This window comes from Syngnathus floridae, chromosome 12 (assembly GCF_059516105.1).
Source record: "Syngnathus floridae isolate MCC-2025c chromosome 12, RoL_Sflo_1.0, whole genome shotgun sequence".
NCBI lineage: Eukaryota > Metazoa > Chordata > Actinopteri > Syngnathiformes > Syngnathidae > Syngnathus > Syngnathus floridae.
In genome coordinates, this window is record NC_142424.1 from 10,316,113 (window position 1) to 10,334,491 (window position 18,379).

The 18,379-nt window shown below is 40.6% G+C and overlaps 1 protein-coding gene across 1 annotated transcript; it reads right to left on the bottom strand.

The window, feature by feature from the left end:
• Positions 1–885: 885 nt before the first annotated feature.
• Positions 886–18,141, bottom strand: syk (spleen tyrosine kinase). The gene is made up of 14 exons (XM_088391299.1): positions 17,958–18,141; positions 16,430–16,885; positions 16,177–16,337; positions 9,191–9,329; positions 8,793–8,874; positions 8,656–8,711; positions 6,271–6,333; positions 5,812–5,902; positions 5,338–5,497; positions 4,330–4,539; positions 2,364–2,553; positions 1,662–1,802; positions 1,328–1,440; positions 886–1,116 (listed from the first exon to the last, which is right to left on the bottom strand). Exons 2-14 carry the CDS (start codon positions 16,829–16,831, stop codon positions 1,044–1,046), a joined length of 1,881 nt encoding a protein of 626 aa, XP_088247425.1. The 5' UTR covers positions 16,832–16,885; positions 17,958–18,141; the 3' UTR covers positions 886–1,043.
• Positions 18,142–18,379: the final 238 nt, after the last annotated feature.

Sequence of the window (18,379 nt, forward strand, 5' to 3'; positions counted from 1 at the left end):
TGCTCGAATGCATTTAACACATTATTGTGCTCCCCAAGAATAATACGGCACCTTCGATGCAATTCATCTGATACAACTACTCAAAATACACTTACAAGTGAAAACATAGAGCGTACAGCTCCAAAATAAGCAGAAAGACTGACGCCAATCCTATGAAAACGAGTGCATAAACACGCAATATTATTAAAGTGAAGTAAAATGTATTAATTTTGTGTCATCTCAAGCTTACCGCTTTACTGTGTCCGTAGTTTCCATAGATTGAAGGAACTGAACCATCAACGAAACAAAGTCTTTCGGGGAATCCTCTATACTAACAAAAGATTTCTGAAACACTACTTGAACAAGCAGGACTTTGCCCACAGTCGTAGGAACATTGCTGTAAAAATGAAATTTGACCAAGTACTTCTTTGAGGTTCTGATGTTGGGGGATAGTTCAATGAGTTGTCTGGATTGATGCATCCAACAACAGAACATTTTGATCTCTCCACTTCGGCATCCTTGAGTTGTTTGGACTACAAAGGTCTCTCCAAGTAATAAACATAGCGGATTTGAGAAACTGTTTGGTGACACCCATTCCCTTGTTTGGTTTGTCCCTCCCCAACGGATGTGATGTAATAGATACAATTACATAATGGAAAACAGAGAAATCTGAACGGTGTAAAAAGTAACCCTCCATAATCATAAAATCATAAAAGTATCTCTGGAGGGATATATTACACTTTTCTACACTCCTGGAGACTCCAAATACACAAGAAAATTATTTTAAAAGCAAAAAAATTTAATTTTCCATGAGATGTCTCCTTTAAATAAATAAAGCTTAGATGGATGCACGGAATTTCTTCTGCTTTTCTGCTACATTCTGGCAATAATAGAGATTACAAATAATTAAATTTGGGGTGTGCTGTGATTTTATTCAATTTTATTGCAGAAGCAGAAAATGTATTACTTATTAATTTTACTATACAATAGTTCAGTATGAAATCAACAGATCTTGAAATTAAGTCGATGAAATTTCTATATTAGCACAACATTTGTGTTTCTATTCATTCTGCAATGTCATAATAATACCGCCGCAGTCTTTGTTCAATGACAGCAAATGCAGGTCTTTTCTCCACCCTGTAAAAAAAAAAAAAAAAAGACTATTTTTTAATGGAACATCTTCAAATTAAGACAATTTGTTTCTTAGTTGCACATGATGCGCACAAATTGGGCTTGCCGACATAATACAATTACTGCATTTTACAAACAAATTTTTTTTTTAGAGTATCACATTTTCTTGATACTCCAACCTTCAAATTACCTGTCAAATTACTTTTTTGTCACTTACTCGTATGTCCAGCAAGTCATCATGAGGCTGTACATTTCCTCTGGACAGTTTGATGGGGGATCCATCCGCATTCCACTCTCAATCAATTGCAAAACGCAATTTCCTCTCATTCCCTGTGAAAAATATGACAATCAGATTAGAAGGGGCAAAATCAAGTCGACGAACGGTTACTTGGAGCAGAATGCTTGTGCAAAATAAACTTCAGAATCACAAGCAATTGTGAATTTCAGGCTTGCTGTGAGCAGGGAAGAAATGTCACACCTTGCACCTGGAATACGAATCTTTCTATAGCTACATTTATGCAGTACCATTTAGGATATACAATAGTTCATACCCTGTATGGCTTCTCGCCGTATGAGTATGCTTCCCACATGAGCACCCCGAAGCTCCACACGTCACTTTTGGTTGAGAATTTGAAATAATTTATACACTCGGGAGCGTACCATTTCACCGGCCACTTCCCATGTCCCTTTGCCTGGAGAAACATACACATCATTGTCATTGTTTTTTTTATGAATAGTTGAGAAACCATTCTCAATTGCTTATGATGGTGCATTACATTTTACCAATTTTGAGCTAAATTTTGAAGTTAGCCTATCTTACCTGTCTTTGTGGGTTTTATAGTACAGTAAAAGATTAACTTAGATGTTGGAGTTATGTCTCTAAATTTGTAATCCTTGCATCTTGCTATTCTCTTGTATCCAGATTTATTTAAAATCAGAATCCCTGAATAATGCCAGGGTAGCGCATCTGATACTATAGTGCTATTAAAATATAGTAATATAGTAGTTAATATTACCATTATTAGTTATGACTTCAAATGATTGGAAAATGCATACAAAATATATTAAAACGGTACATTTTAAAAAATTTGCGTTGTTATTGTGTGCATGAAGTATGTCGTTTTTTCCCCCAGTAATGCCCCACCCAAGCTCACCATTATTTAAATGCTGTTTAGAATATAAAGAATAGTTGTCAGTCAAGTCAATATAAGCAAGACTATTCTTTTTCATTTCCCTCCAAAGTCAGCAGTTACCTTGTAGTAGTTCTGGTCCTCTGCAACCACTTTGGAGAGACCAAAGTCACTGATTTTGGCATAGTGCTGTGTTACAAGCAGCACGTTCCTGGCAGCAAGGTCCCTATGGACAAAGTTATGCTCCTCAAGGTATTTCATCCCCATGGACACCTGGTGCACAAGCTCAGTGATGTTGGCAATGGTTGTTTGCCTGTGCAAGAACAATCAAAACTTATTACAGTTGCAAAATGATGTTTAATTGGTAAATGAATTCATTCATCAGGTTTGAATTGATTGCAGACGGTGGGGGGGCAACATGGGAAAATAAAGGTTAGGATGTCTGCCAAAATAATTGCAAAGAGATCTCGATGTGAAGGATTATTCATATTTTGGTATAGGTACTGGTAAACTCAGTGGTGGGTCGTCAGGGCCTGCAAGGCTTTCTCTGCTTGCCTAAAAATATCTGAATAACAGACTGATGTTAAATACGTATTGATTTAATACGTATTCATGGACAAAATTTATTTAAAATGTATTTAATACGTATTAAATAATTCCAAATGATCTGTCCGTTTCCTTTCATTGCGAGCCCCCTGGTTGCGCTGCTTCCAGATGTGTATTTTCATATTTAATCATTTAACCAATCACATTTCAGCCACTATTTGTTGCCAGGGTCAACGAAATCTGCCTGGAGGCCTTCACAATCAGTTCCGCGGGCCCTGTAGTTCAGTTCATTCGCGTTCTGCCGTTTACACGAGGTGCGTTCAAAGACCAATCACGGAACACTCATTCACTTCACCAAAAAGCAATGATATAATTATGTGAGCTCTTTGCATAAATGTCGATGCAAAGGAGCTCCACTTTTTGGGGAGCATTACAAGCTACAACGAGTATAGTATATTACAAAGGAGACCATCATTGTGATCATCATTAATCAATTTTTATTATTCAGGTGTTTCCAAAGCAACTTAATATTGTTGCATTAGCTAATTTGCATTAAAATGACTATAATTAAATGTTGACACTACAGCAATGTAAAAAATGTTCATTTAAGAAAAAGCCACGCACGTTTTGTGATGAAATTCATAATGAGAATGAATTGAGTGAATTGATTTGAATGAATGATTGAGACAGAATTTCAGTTCTGAAGGCTCCCTTTGTCCCAAGCAAAGTGACAGGTGGTGGGGAGGGGGGATAAAAATTCTAACAGGAACTCTATAAAAATGTCAACCTTTGAGAATTTGTACCCCCCTCCTATTTTAAAACTGTGAGTCCCGGACATCGACTGGCTTCTTTTCTGTCTTCTGGGGGTCTGTTCAAGCAGTGTGGCAAATTTGGAAAGGTTGCCTCCTTCCCAGCCCAAGTTACAGGGGGGGAACAAATCCTAATTTTTTTAGGCAAGCAGGAACTTTCATTTCAGGGGCACGATGAAAGCGCCAAAAACAGAGGAACCTATGAGGAGCTTCTTTCTCTCATTGCTGAGAGCAACACAGATTTACACATATGCCAGAAATACGACAGGGCAGGCTCGATTTTCAGCATTAGCTTCGATGGCGATAGAAAAGGACTTTTTGATGAAACTAAAATGCATGGATAATCTGCACAACAGAGTAATTGAAATCTTCTTGAAGAAAGAAAGGAGGAAGGATTTTGTGTACAAATAATCAGGATTTTGGGTGAGTAAAATGTTGCTATATTCCTAAATAATATTGCAATTTCATCAGGTTATTTTTTATGCTTTTTTTTATGTCGCAGCTGTACCTGCAGTAGAAGTTTTATAGCCATACAATAGTTGAGGGTTGGATTGATTCAGACGGAGCACTACTTAAGGCCTAGGTGTGAAATGCACGGCCCGCCACTGGGTAAACTGTATCTTCTGCTTATCATGTTGTATGAAAACAAAATGTGAAAATAAACTGAGGAACATTTTCTTACCCTGGTTTGTCTACAAAATGAGCAAGCTGAGAATACAAAGGAGAAAACCCACTTGTTTTTCTGTAGGAACTTGTGAAGTGGCCCCAGCTCAGCCAGCTCCATTACTAGCATGAGGCTCTCTGCATCACAGATACCGATCATCCTCACGATATAAGGATTGTCCAGCTGCTGCATGACATTTGCTTCTCGCAGCATTTCCTCCCGCAGTGATGTGCTATTGTCATCATTCTTCAGGATTTTGACAGCAACTGGCTGCTGTGTCCTAATACAGAAGAAAGATTGGTCAGTAGTGTTGGTCTACTTAATACTAGTGGAATCACTGGCCTACATTTGTGACCTAAGTTATAATATTTGTTCAATGAAATAATATCAATTTAGTGGATTTTCTCTAGGCAAGACTGCTTTCACTACCGTATGTGTGTATTATTTTTCGTCCAATGAAAGTTCAGCTTCTGTGTTGCCATGTCAATCTAATCCGCCCAGGGTCTTGAGAAATCAAATCGTAAGGGGTGATGTAAGTCAAAATACATTAGCAATGGGACTCTTTCCTCAACCAATCAAATAACCCCCCTCAAAAAAAATTCTGTTTGAACCCCCCAGATGCCCAGATAGTTGACTTTTTTATTTCCGAGAAGCTTTTTCCTTATTTAGCCCGTTCAATGTACTGAACATTGATTGTTTATTAGCGTTTTCAAAATATTTTTTTTTAGGGTTTGTAATTTTTTTTTCATGTGGATCCTCCACTACCTCATGGCCCCACCAAGCAAAAAATATCCTAGCTCAGCCAATGCTTTTTAGATTTGGATTTGGATTGAATAATTTTCATTTGGTAATTCATCCATCCATTTTCTGAACCGCTTTATCCTTGAGGCTCACAGGTGTGTTGAAGCCTATTGCAGAAAATGGAGTCTAAGCTGTTTTTTGTTTCACCTGTAAGTACATTTCAAAATTATTAAGATTTGAAAACTTAAAAATCTTCATATTGTTAAATACATCACAGAAGTGCCATAGAGATACCGTAAAAGAAGAAAAGCAATTATGTATCAAAAATGTTGCTTGCATTTTTGTCTGGTAGGTGCCCTTCCTGACTGTACCAAAGTTCCCTGAACCTAATTCTTCATTTTCCAAGATGAGCTGTTCTTTATTCACGGTGGAACTCCTCAGCTCATCTGGGTCTGCATACGTTCTGTCATATACTGGTGTGTCCATCGGCAAGGACTCTTAACAGAAAAAAACATTAACTATTATCAATTGAACAGTCAGAATTATAACTTGCACTGACAACAGCAAGGGAATCATTTCGTGTTTTTTAATAAATGTTTAGTCCCCCCACAACAAAATAACCAGTACAAATAATCAGTACAATGATATGCTGTCATTTTTCAAATAGCTAATGTGGGGTAGAAATATATTTTACTCAACTGCTAATGGTTGTGTTGCAATTGAGTTAATTAGAAAGAACTGGGATTAAACAGGCTTAGAAATGTTATTATAAATTGAGTGTAAACATCATTTTACAGACACAAATACAAACCTTTGGTGACTACCCGATTGTTGATTGGCACGTGTGCTTCATAGGGATTGGAATTATTTGATTCCTTGTTTTCATGTCGAGATCCACGGATCTGAGGTCATGAGATATGATTTGAAAGATATGCACAGATAAAACAAAAACAAACAAAAAATTACATGTTCTGGTCCGTGAAAAAAAGAGGAAACTGTTCTCTTCTGTCAGGTTTCTTTTCAAACTTCTAGAGTTGGATTCTGTATCTCATACAGATTAATGAATGTATCAGAATTCGTTTTGTATGGTTCCAATTTACTCGCAAAGCATACTTTAACAAATAAAAAGTATGTTAAAAGTTTGAGCCAATGTTATTGCTTGATCGACAATATTACTTCAACACTTTTTTTGCTCTGTAAATTGTAGATAGGCTTCAATTGTGTACTAATTTTCTACATGCAAAGGTACACTAGGAGATGTTAGTGTCACCTTTTGACGGCCAGGTATGGAAACAGTTTTGATTTTGGCAAGAAACCCACCTGCTGCATTTTGCTGAAACACAAAGAGAGATTATCTATGCGTGTCATAAAGTCAAAGTTATCAACACATGCATTTTCGTGATTTTTTTTTCCCTTCTTTTGCATTTATCTCATCACAGTAACCAACAGCTCAAACACAGTGGCAGCCTAACCACTTCAGGCCTATTGCCTTGACTTCCCACCTGATGAAGACTATGGAGAGGATCATTCTGGGTCACCTGCGTTCACTAGTGGGAGCGCAGCTGGATCCCCTGCAGTTTGCTTACCGACCTGGTGTTGGGGTGGACGATGCAGTGATTTATTTACTGCACAGAACACTGCTTCACCTGGAGGACAACAGGAGCACTGGGAGGATCATGTTCTTTGATTTCTCCAGCGCTTTTAACACCATCCAGCTGTCACTGCTTAGGGTGAAGATGGAGAAGGCGGGTGTGGCCCAGCGCCTGGCTGCATGGACAACGGACTTCCTCACCGACCGGCCGCAGTATGTGAGGTTACATCGCTGTGAGTCCGACGTGGTGCGCTGCAGCACAGGTGTCCCCCAGGGAACGGTGCTCTCCCCTTTCCTTTTCACCCTGTTCACTGCAGACTTTACCCACAACACCGCTCACTGCCACATCCAGAAGTTCTCCGACGACACGGCCATTGTTGGATATGTCTCGGAGAGGAACGATCTGGAATATAGGATGGTCATCAAGGACTTTGTCAGCTGGTGTGAGCTCAACCAGCTTCAGCTGAACACCAGCAAGACGAAGGAGTTGATTGTGAGCTTCGGGAGGACAGCACCCATCTTCACCCCGGTGAACATCCAGGCATCGGACATTGAGGTTGTGGAGAAGTACAAATTCCTGGGTGTTCGCCTGAACAAGAAACTGGACTGGACTGATCACATCCACGCCCTGTACAGAAAGGGCCAGACTCGCCTCCACCTGCTGAGGAGACTGAAGTCCTTCGGTGTGTGCAGGGCTCACCTCCGGACCTTCTATGACTCTGTGGTGGCCTCAGCCATCCTCTCCGCTGTGGTCTGCTGGGGTGGGGGCAGTACTGACCGGGACAGGGGGAGACTGAATAAGATGGTCAGAAGAGCGAGCTCTGTCCTGGGCTGTCCCCTGGACTCCATTGAGGTTGTGGGTGAGAGGAGGACGTTGATTAAGCTTAAATCCATCATGGACAACACCTCTCACCCCTTCCATGAGATTGTGTGGTCCCTGAATAGCTCCTTTAGCTGCAGACTTTTGCACCCTCGGTGTAGGAAGGAACGGTTCCGCAGGTCCTTCATTCCCTCTGCTGTCAGACTTTACAACATGCATGCCACCTGATAAAATGAATGTTTCATCTCTACTAGCAGCACTTGTGTTTGTCCTTGTCTGTTATTTACCCTTTTTTGTAATTCTGGCACTTGTTTTATTCTTGCACTTGTATTATTCTTGCACTCATATGCGCTGTGACAAGTGAATTTCCCCGCTGTGGGATGAATGAAGTTCAATCAATCAATCAATCAATCAATCAATCAATCAATCAATCAATCAATCAATCAAATACTGGATCTCTTCAGAGTCTTCCTTTAGGACGCCACTGAAGTTGACATTGATCTGCTGGTTATTGACTAAACAAGACACCCATGCTGGGTAAAAAGCCAAAGAATAAAAATGTGTTTTATTACAAAAAGATGGACAGTGCAGGGGCTTATCATTAAACAGGAGGTCATTCCAAAAGGGTGGACTGGCAATGGAAAAAGCTCAATACCCTCTGAGTCTTTGTTAGTCCTCACTACCTTCAGTAGCGTCTGATTCACTGACCTGGGGAACGGGACAGGTACATAAAGGTGGAGGCGGTAGGTGGGTCAAGACCATTTAAACTTTTAAAGACAAAAGAATCTTAAAATGAGCAGGGAGCCAGTGAAGGGAGGCCAGAATTGGAGTTAACTAAAAATGACGTCAAATTGCTTAAGGGCTCAGGTAACAACCAATTTGTTGCTCATCTGTTTTCTAAATTCGGTCATGTGACATTTGCAAGCTGAGCTATAATTGTTCATTACCTGTGCCAAGCAACTGTAATGTCATTTTCAATGGACAGAATGTAGCAATATTACCGCCCTTTGAAATGGCTTCAAAAGAAAACAGGTGAGTTTTGCTGCTTAATTTATATTCCACAAACACAATATCAATTAAAAACAGTGTTTAGACTAGCAGGGGCCACATCGACTATTTTATTGGAAAGAAACGTTTTGAGTTGGTGTCCCTTTCACTTGTCGGGGGCAAATATCCTGTACTGTAAATATGTGCAAATGTATGAATGGCACCAAAAGCATGCACAGCATACAAATAAAACTTACAAATATAGAAGCAAATCCAGATGTATCCTGTGGTAGCAGCGGCTGTCCTAAAAGATCTAGGAACAGGGGTACTTGTAAACAGTATATCATGATTTGTTAGACGTGTTTAGAGTAGCTTTGTATATGTATGTTTGTACCTGTATCTCTATCAGGTCGTGGACTGGGTTCCGTGAGAACTTGCAGCAGGCCATCTGGCTTATATGAATAGTGTTCCACCAGCTGGTGTGAAGAAAGAGTCTAATGATCATTTTATATAACAAGAGAATGACATTTGTTGGGTCCTTAATAAAAACAAATGCTTGCTTTCGCATGTTGAAACCTCTAAAGGGAGGTATTTCCTACCGGCATGATTCCATGATGGCTAACAGTTAACACTAAAGTCAGCTGTTTTTGAAAAGTAATATAACATTTCTTATGTTAAGGAAAAAATATACAATTTTGATTACATTCATTTGTGAATGGATGAAATACTTTGACATTGAAAAACCTTGATATCGACGAGAATATTATACAAAATCAGAAAGATAGTTTGAACCTGCCAAAGGGTGTCAAACTTCTTGCCATCTGGAATGGAGAGCTTGCCAGCTCTGTCCTGGTCAATGCGGTAATGCATCACTTCTCCTTCATGTAATAAACAAAGAGCATAGGATCCATTGACATCCCTCTGCCGTATGCTGAAGATAGAATAAAGTCAAGAGAAGGAATGGAACAAGAAATCAAAATAAGCTTTGGGGTAATTCCATACCAACTGGACCAAGGCTTCCAAGTGCAAGTCATTGATTTTCCTGATTTCTTTTTTTTGTGAAATCTACAAATAGATTTAGGATGTCATGCAAACTTGCATTGTCCTGCTTTTATTTGATAGCAGTTTCAAATGTCAAATTTATATTCTTGGTTTTTTTTGGGTTCTGTACAATACAGTTTACTCTGTACACAGTTGGAAGGAGATATGACTATGAATGTTATAGTAAAGCATGTTTTGAAAACCTAGACTAAAACCTCTTTCTTCATCCTATTTTTTTTTTCATGTGCACACACATTCACTTCCATAAGCAATTTCCAACATACAAAAAGTAAACCATGGTACTTTATAAGCGACCGTCAAAATTATTTGACACTATGCCTGGGAATGTGAATGTAATAATTTAATAACATTGAGATAATACAAAAAAGGGTTGTCAGCCTTTTAACAGTAACCTGAACAACTATTTAACAAACTATAATCCTTGACTTCTGATTTAAAAACTAGTAAGCCACCAATTTGTTGATGATAATAAGATGAGATAATTAAATATTAATTTGGTTTCACCTTCATAATTACTCAAGGAGGGAAGCTGGAGGCCCATAACTACAAAGTGACTCACAACAAAAATAAGTTTGACACCTCTGGTCTGACTCCATTGCCAGTCGGATTAAGAGGTATGTGTTTCAAACAAATCGTATATTTAGGATAGGTAAAGTAAAGATTAGTGAAATGCTTTGCGTAGTGTGTGGCATAAACGATCTAACAGTCACATCTTTGCGTAGCGTCATTCTTCCTCTTTTATGGCTATTTCAGGAAGCACTGAGCGGAAACCGCCTGTCCGCCTGTATGTGTTTGTGTGATGTTTCTTCAGCCAACCGCAACCTTTTCTCAACTGAAGCACAAGCAGCAAAAAATACTTCTCATTGTGTTCTTGAGAAAAGGAAGCAATGTACTCCACTATATGCAACAGCGTGATATACTGTACTTTGTAATTTGTCAATCCAAGTACAATTTCAGGATGTAAATTTGAGGCATTCTTAGGACCCAATCAAGGATACATTACTTTGCAGTTGGTAAATACATAAAACAACAACTGTCAATGACAACAACTGTCAATGATGGTGTTGTGGTACACACACAGACGCCCTTGACTTGACGCAAGTACATCAAGGGGCATATTTAGGGAGAGACAGCTATTCTCACTCACATTCATGCCGTCATCAAGTGTCAACTGCTTGCACCGAAGTCAGGCGTATATACCACACTACCATCGGTGACTATTGTTGTTGGGCGATAGGCTGCATATACTCTTAAGTGGTTGCCAACTGATATAATGTCCAAAATATGGACAAACAACTATTTACAGTCACACTGAGTTTGAAATGGTTAGTAGCTGTTGGAGATGTTATGACATCATATTGCAAATAGAATGTCGCACTCTTAAAACTGGTGGGTCAAAAGTAGCTGAAATTGTGTGAAATAACTAACTCAACTCTGGGTTCAAACGGAACTGAGCGAATGCTTGATTATTTATATCCAACGTTTGGGTTGAGGAGTTGACCAATGAATATTTGGATCCAACAAGGCGGAAAGCTTCCCATCCCAATGAATTAAAGCTGCCAAGAAATTGGATACCATATTATCAGTTTAGCTGTGGTTGATAGTAATTAATACCGTATTTTTCTGACTAAAAGTCGCTCCAAAGTACAAGTTGCATCAGCCATAAAATGCACAATAAAGGGAAAAAATATATATATGTATATATATATATATATACGTCGCACCGGAGTATAAGTCGCATTTTGGGGGAAATTTATTTGACAAAATCCAACAGATATGAACCAGCAACAACTGGCTAAACACAAACGAGGAGCTGAGAACAGGCCTAACATAACATTAACAGTTATTCAAATAACTATAACATAAATAACACATTTATCAAACCATCTGTGTCACTCCAAATCAATAAATCCATTGATTGAATCCTTCGTCCTTTCTGTAAACAACGCCGCGTGTGCGGCGCGCTGCTGACGTCGGAGTCATTGTCGTCAGTTGCAGTTCAAATTATTCCACAGGCCCATATAACAATATATAAACTACACTGCTCAAAAAAATTTAAGGAACACTTTGAAAACACATCAAACACACAAAATGGTGGATATCTATACTGATATGGACAGTTTAATGTCTCAGGAACAAAAGGATGCCACATCTTTTGATGGAAATAAAAGTTTTCAGCCTACAGAGGGCTCAGGATATAAACACCCCAAAAATCTAAGTGAAAAAATGATATGGCAGGCTCGTCCATTTTGCCTAAATTCAATTTCTGCAACTCAAACTTCTTTTCAATATCTTGTGTGGCCCCCCTGAGCTTGTATGCATGTTGACAACGTCGCGGCATGCTCCTAATGAGACGACGAATGGTGTCTTGTGAGATGTCCTCCCGGATCTGTCTAAGGGCATAAGTGAGCTCCTGTAAAGTCTGAGGAGCGACCTGGCGGCATCTGATGGACCGAAACATTATGTCCCAGAGGTGTTCTTTCGGGTTTAGATTAGGTGATCGTGAGGGTCATTCAATTGTGTCAATTCCTTCATCCTCCAGAAACTGTCTGCATACTCTTGCCACATGAGGCCGGGCATTGTTGTGGATCAGGAGGAACCCAGGACCTACTGCACAAGCGTAGGGTCTGACCATGGGTGCAAGGATTTCATCCCGATACCTAATTGCAGTCAGACTGCCGTTCTCTAGCCTGTAGAGGTCTGTTCGTCCCTCCATGGAAATGCCTCCCCAGACCATCACTGACCCACCACCGAACCGGTCATGCTGAATGATGTTGCAGGCAGCATAGCGCTCTCCTTGGCTTCTCCAGATCCTTTTACGTCTATCACAGGTCCATCCATCCATTTTCCGAACCGCTTAGTCCCCACGGGGGTCGCGGGCGTGCTGGAGCCTATCCCAGTCGTCATCGGGCAGTAGGCGGGGGACACCCCGAACTGGTTGCCAGCCAATCGCAGGGCACACAGAGACAGACAACCAATCGCACTCACACTCACATACCTGTCAAACAGTAACGCAGGTGTCCTAAGGCTAGCTCAGGGAGGACAGAAACCTCCCGTGGAGCAGAAGGGCAAAAGCTCGCTTGATCTTGAGTTTGATATCAAACTTGCTTTGGTATGAATTCTGTCCCAAACAATCATGTTGGAATGGAGGAAGGAACTCCATATAAGTTGGCCCACAGCCACCTTCTGTAATACAATAAGTGTATTGTATTACAGAAGGAGCATTTTAACATTTTTTTGTGTTTACAATAATCAAGGAAAAAAAGAACGTCCGTTGCGTCATTAGCTAAAAGTCAAGGGCCAAATGTTTCTTTAGTGATCTCTAGAGGGAAACATAGGTTTAACTTGATCCGCAATCGGATTAAATGCGGATTAAATGCAGGTGCTCAGGGTAAACCTGCTCTCATCTGTGAAAAGCACAGGGCGCCAGTGGCGGACTTGCCAATTCTGGTGTTCTATGGCAAATGCCAATCGAGCTCCACGGTGCTGAGCAATGAGCACAGGGCACACTACAGGACGGCGTGCCCTGAGGCCACCCTCATGAAGTCTGTTTCTGACTGTTTGGGCAGAGACATTCACATCCGTAGCCTGCTGGAGGTCATTCTGTAGGGCTCAGGCAGTGCTCAACCTGTTCCTCCTTGCACAAAGCAGCAGATATTGGTCCTGCTGATGGAATGAGGACTGTCTACGGCCCTGTCCAGCTCTCCTAGAATAACTGCCTATCTCCTGGAATCTCCTCCATGCTCTGGAGATTGTCCTAGGGGACACATCAAATCTTCTTGCAACAGCACGCATGGATGTGCCATCCTGGAGGAGTTGGACAATCTGCGCAACTTCAGGAGGGTTAAGAAATTGCCTCATGCTCCCAGTCATGATAATGACTCTAGCTAAAGCCAACACTTGTGGCAAAACTGTTAAAAAAGATCAAGAGGATGAACTTGAAATGGCCTCCACCTGCAAAAGCAGTCCTGTTTTGGGGACCATCTCGTTGTTGCCCCTCTAGTGCACCTGTTGTTAATTCCATCAACACCAATGCAGCTGAAACTGATTAACAACCCCCTCTGCCACGTACCTGACCAAAACCTTATCAGAAAAGTCTAATTGAATTCACGCCATACCCTGATAAAAAACTGTTCCTTTAATTTTTTTGAGCAGTGTATATATCAAATAACAATAATATAAACAACAATTTTATCGCACCATCCGTGTCACTCCAAATCAATAAATCCATCGTAATTATCGTCTTCCGTGTTACTTAAAAAAAACAAAAACACACCTGTTGACTCCGGAACTACGTGCGCCGCTGATGTGAGACTAGATATATCAAATAAATGATAAACAATTTTATCGAACCATCCGTGTCATTCCAAATCATTAAATCTATCAGAATCTTCGTCTTCCGTGTCACTTAAAATAAAACACACACAGCTGTTGACTCCGGAATTACTTGCGCCGCTGACGTCAGCCTCGTCGTCAGTTGCGGCTCCAATTATTCCACAGATCTACGTATATACTCTATTATAGTCACTCTCCGTATGCCGCTGATTGCGGCGGCGACTCCCCGAATACTGCCGATTGCGGCTGGGACTCCACACATGCCGTCGATTGCGGCTGGGAGTCCCCATATGCCACCTATTGCGGCACGGACTCCCCGAATTTAGCCAATTGCACACAGACTCCCTAAATGCTGCCGATTACGTTTGCGGCTGGGACTCCCCGTATGCCGCCGATTGCGGCTGGGACTCCCTGTATGCTGCCGATCGCGGCGTGGACTCCCCGAATGCCGCCAACTGCGGCGCGGACCCCCGAATGCCGCGGATTGCAGCGCGGACTCCCCGAATGCCGCCAATTGCGGGGCGGACTCCCCGAATGCCGCCGATTGCGGCTGGGTCTCCCGAATGCCGTTGATTGCGGCACGGCTCCCCGAATGCTGCCGATTGAGGCTGGGAAACACCGTATGCCGCCGACTGCGGCGCGGACTCCCCGAATGCCGCCGATTGCAGCGCGGGCTTCCCTTATACTGCCAATTGAGGCTGGGACTATCGTTATATACTATATAATTACTGTATTTATTCTAATTATCGCCCATATTCTAATAATCGCCCAGTGTGCTTTAGCGATAACATAAATAATAAACATTGATACCTCTAATTATCGCCCATGCTGCTAAAAATTCCCCCCAAAACTTACGTTTTCCTCCGCGACCGCATGCCGACGTCATTGCGCAAGTTTAAATATGACTGATTTGACAGCATGTCGAATGTCCCTTTTAAATTGTTTTTCTTCATAAACTATGATACAATTACCCTCGTCACACCGCTTCAATATCCTCACACAATTACGTTATCGGGGCATGCGCTTGAACAAGACGATCGCGATAACATGACGTGCGCAACATGTGATGTGCGACGGTAACGTGTCGCATCGATGGAGTGTCAATTGACGCACCCCGCTGTTAGAGGTAAATCAAAACAGCCGCTGTTCTAGTGTTAAGAACACCAGTGAGATGCAGGTATTGCATACTACATAAGGAAAATATACATATTATCGCCCATTTCAGTGCCCCTTGGCGATCGGACAAAAAGTGTTCTCTATTAATCGCCCCCCCCCCCAATTGGATATAAACCTTGTCTAATTATCGCCCTGGGCGATAATTAGAATAAATACGGTATATTGTAGCGTTACCAAAGTACCAGGCAAGACGTGGGTTTGGTAACCGGCTCTTTATTTCATAAAACAAGAGCTCAACATATGAGTGTGTGCTCGAAGCAAGCGCCCTGGATCGCTCTTCCCGTCTCCCCCGCTGGGGCCTTCACGGCCTCGCTAGACAATCGGAAACTACAAGTCTAAGAACAAACACGTTGCTACTCTAAAAAAACTATATATCAAATAACTATAACAGAAATAAGTAGTTTATCGAATCATCTGTGTCACTCCAAATCATTAAATCTTTTGACTCCAGAAGTCAGTGAATGAAATTCATTGTCAGTGAGGCACCAATTATTCCACAGCCATAGTGCGCCCTCATGCGGTTTAAAGTGAACATGTGAAGTGATCAACTATAGTAGTAAGTAATGTGTTAATGATCAAGTAAAAATTTGTGAATAATTTCACACATAAGTTGCTCCTGAGTATAAGTCGCCCCCCACCCAAACTATGGAAAAAAACGCGACTTATAGTCCGAAAAATACGGTAATAATAATAACACCCCTGAGCTCAATAAAGTATATGTCTGTCTGTCTAATAATAATAATAATAATTTTATGACCAACATTTTCTTGGAAGAAGAATCAAATTTCCCCACAGCAAGTCACTCACGTAATAATTGGATACAGTTTTTACACACGATGCCCTTCTTAACACAACCCACCTATTGGGCCATCTGACCTGCCAGTGTCCAAAGTAAGCAATGTTTTTCCCCCCCAAAATACTCAAAATCTCAAGCAGTATCCTGTTGAGATTTTCTGAGGGAGTTAAAGTCTGTCTACATTGGCCAAGTTGATTCCTTTCTGTTTGCGTCTGTCACAAGATAACAAGTGTTGACCAAATGTTTACCTAATTACGTAGTATAACTCACCTCAATATTGTATTTTACACTCCGAACCCCCTTTTAGATGACAGGAGGATTGTATTTTCCAGTGTGATTGTTTTTTAAATCAAATATTCTCTCCACATTTACAGCAAACACTCAGGACAGACATAAGAAAAATACTCACAGAAATTTTCCATTTGTACGGGAGCCATTTTGAAGCCTTGGCTCTGACTCCTCTCGAGTTATTTTTCCATGGAACCAGGGCATTCGTTCATGAGCAGTGGCCGCAATCAACTTCTCCAAATGCGGTCTTTGGCTGATAATGGCTTGTTCCAGAGCTGTCCCCTGCTCAAAGAAGTTAAGATTTAGACCCTCTTTTTCAAGAAAGAGATGGTGCCTTCTTAAGCAAAAAAATATTCACATGAATGGATTCTCACCTGTAAGTTCCAGGTCTGCTTTACATAGTCCTGGATCAGTTTTTCCTTTAAATCCTCAAATGGCCCCACCTTAGGCTGCATGTTCATGGGCCTGTTGCAAGGCTTCTTCAGCCGACACACAAGGCCGTCCATCTCCTGGGAGTGGTAGTCAATCACATCTATAGGGCTGCTGTGGCTTTTACCACCGGCAATAGCGTACGTTTGATTGGATTCTCTTTCAATTGTGTAGTGGTAGCAGCGGCCAGAATGTAATACAGACAGGGCAAAACCTCCAAAATGATTTCGACTTTGCCGTAGCAAATACAAGCCACTAGCTGTACCCGGCTGCTGAAGATACTCCTCTGCCTCCTCTCTGGTAATGTTGCCATAGAAGAATGGCAGGCTAGTCACTCTGTCTGCCATCTTGGCTCAATGATGGTGGGTGCCTTTAAAAGGTCCACTCCCAAAATAATTCACCTAAAATAAAAATAAATGTCATTACAATACAGTTTGTTTTGCAGGTGGTAATTGAAATTTAGATCAAATGAAGAAAACAAATGCCAAACTAAACAAAATTAGATGATGCAGTTAATTAAGTAAATTACAGAGAGCTACTGGCTTCATACTCACAAAAAATTCACGCATTGAAATTTCTGTACTGGATATTTTGACATTAACGCAGAGAGTCTCCATGGAATGTCCCTGCCCTCATGCCATTCAAAAAAGAAAATCATTTTGACCAAATGCATGACAAGGACTATAAGTCCCTTGCCATTCAAACAAAGCCAGATGGAGCTGGCAAAGGAAAGGAATATCATCAGTGGGAAGCGTAGCTGTCATACCGAGCCAAGTTGACAAATCATGGCGTTTGTGCAGGGGTATTATTATTATTATTATGATTATTATTATTATTGTTATACATTCACAAAAGATTTACTTTGTTGTGTAACCTATCTGAAAAAATTACCCTTCAAGAAAAAGATCACACGTCTCCAGCACGGGTGAACACAAAGCTTGTTTTCTGTGGGTGACTTAATGACATCTTTGACGCCTTACAAAAGGGTCACTAAACTTGTGAGCAGAAGTTATTGTTTAAAAAAGGGCCCGAATAATAACATCCTATCCAATTTGGGCAGCCCATAGCAGGTTGCAAAATCCAGATTGGATTTCCTTGGTAAAACAATAATTTCTTAAATGTGTCCGTATAGAAAACATTACAAAAATTATTAATCAAAACAATATTTGTCACGGGAAGTAAAGACAGATTTTTTTAAATAAAAAAAAGCTGGACAATCATTGGCTTTCTCTTAATTGAGAGAAATTCAATGTATTTGTGGTTAGCAAAAGAAACATCAACAACAGTTAAATATCAATATAGTTTTGTAGTTTTCTAATACAGTAATAACAAAAACAAATGGTTGGTTAAAAGGAAGTATAATGATATCTCCTACCCAGCATTGCGCAAAATTATTGGTATATGGTGTATGAAACCGATGAAGACGAGCTTGAATCATATAAACATAGAATAAAAGTTTTTTTTTTTACTTACACTATGTCCAGTTGTGAGGAATTTCAATAAGAATTGATCCTTTTCACGTTTTCAGGCAATTCAACACCAACACGATAAGCAACATGGTCCAATTCAGCTAGTAACAACCAAGATCTTTGCAGTTGAAACATGACCACAGACAGTCTGAAGCTTCCTTATTTCAGAGACTTCCTTGACAAATGGATGCTTTAACTTCCCCCTTTTCTGATAACACTGAACAACATGTCACGACCAATCAGGGAGCAATAGAACAACTGAAAAAAAAGAAACACATTATTGTCATGCGGTCGTGTTTATTTTTTCGGTTTTTTGTCTCGTCAATTGTCGTAACTTTACTTCCGGTTTTATTTTGTCATCCCTTCCGTTTCAGTTCGTGTTTCCTTCCTCGGTGTTTGGTTGTCTTGTCTTCCCTGATCCCGATT

Coding starts and splice junctions, on each gene's coding strand:
- syk (XM_088391299.1), bottom strand. CDS start 16,831: ATGGCAGACAGAGTGACTAGCCTGCCATTCTTCTATGGCAACATTACC. Junction 9,330..16,176: donor CGTACAAATGGAAAATTTCT/GTGAGTATTTTT, acceptor TTCTATCTTCAG/CATACGGCAGAGGGATGTCA. Junction 8,875..9,190: donor AGTTTGACACCCTTTGGCAG/GTTCAAACTATC, acceptor TCTTCACACCAG/CTGGTGGAACACTATTCATA.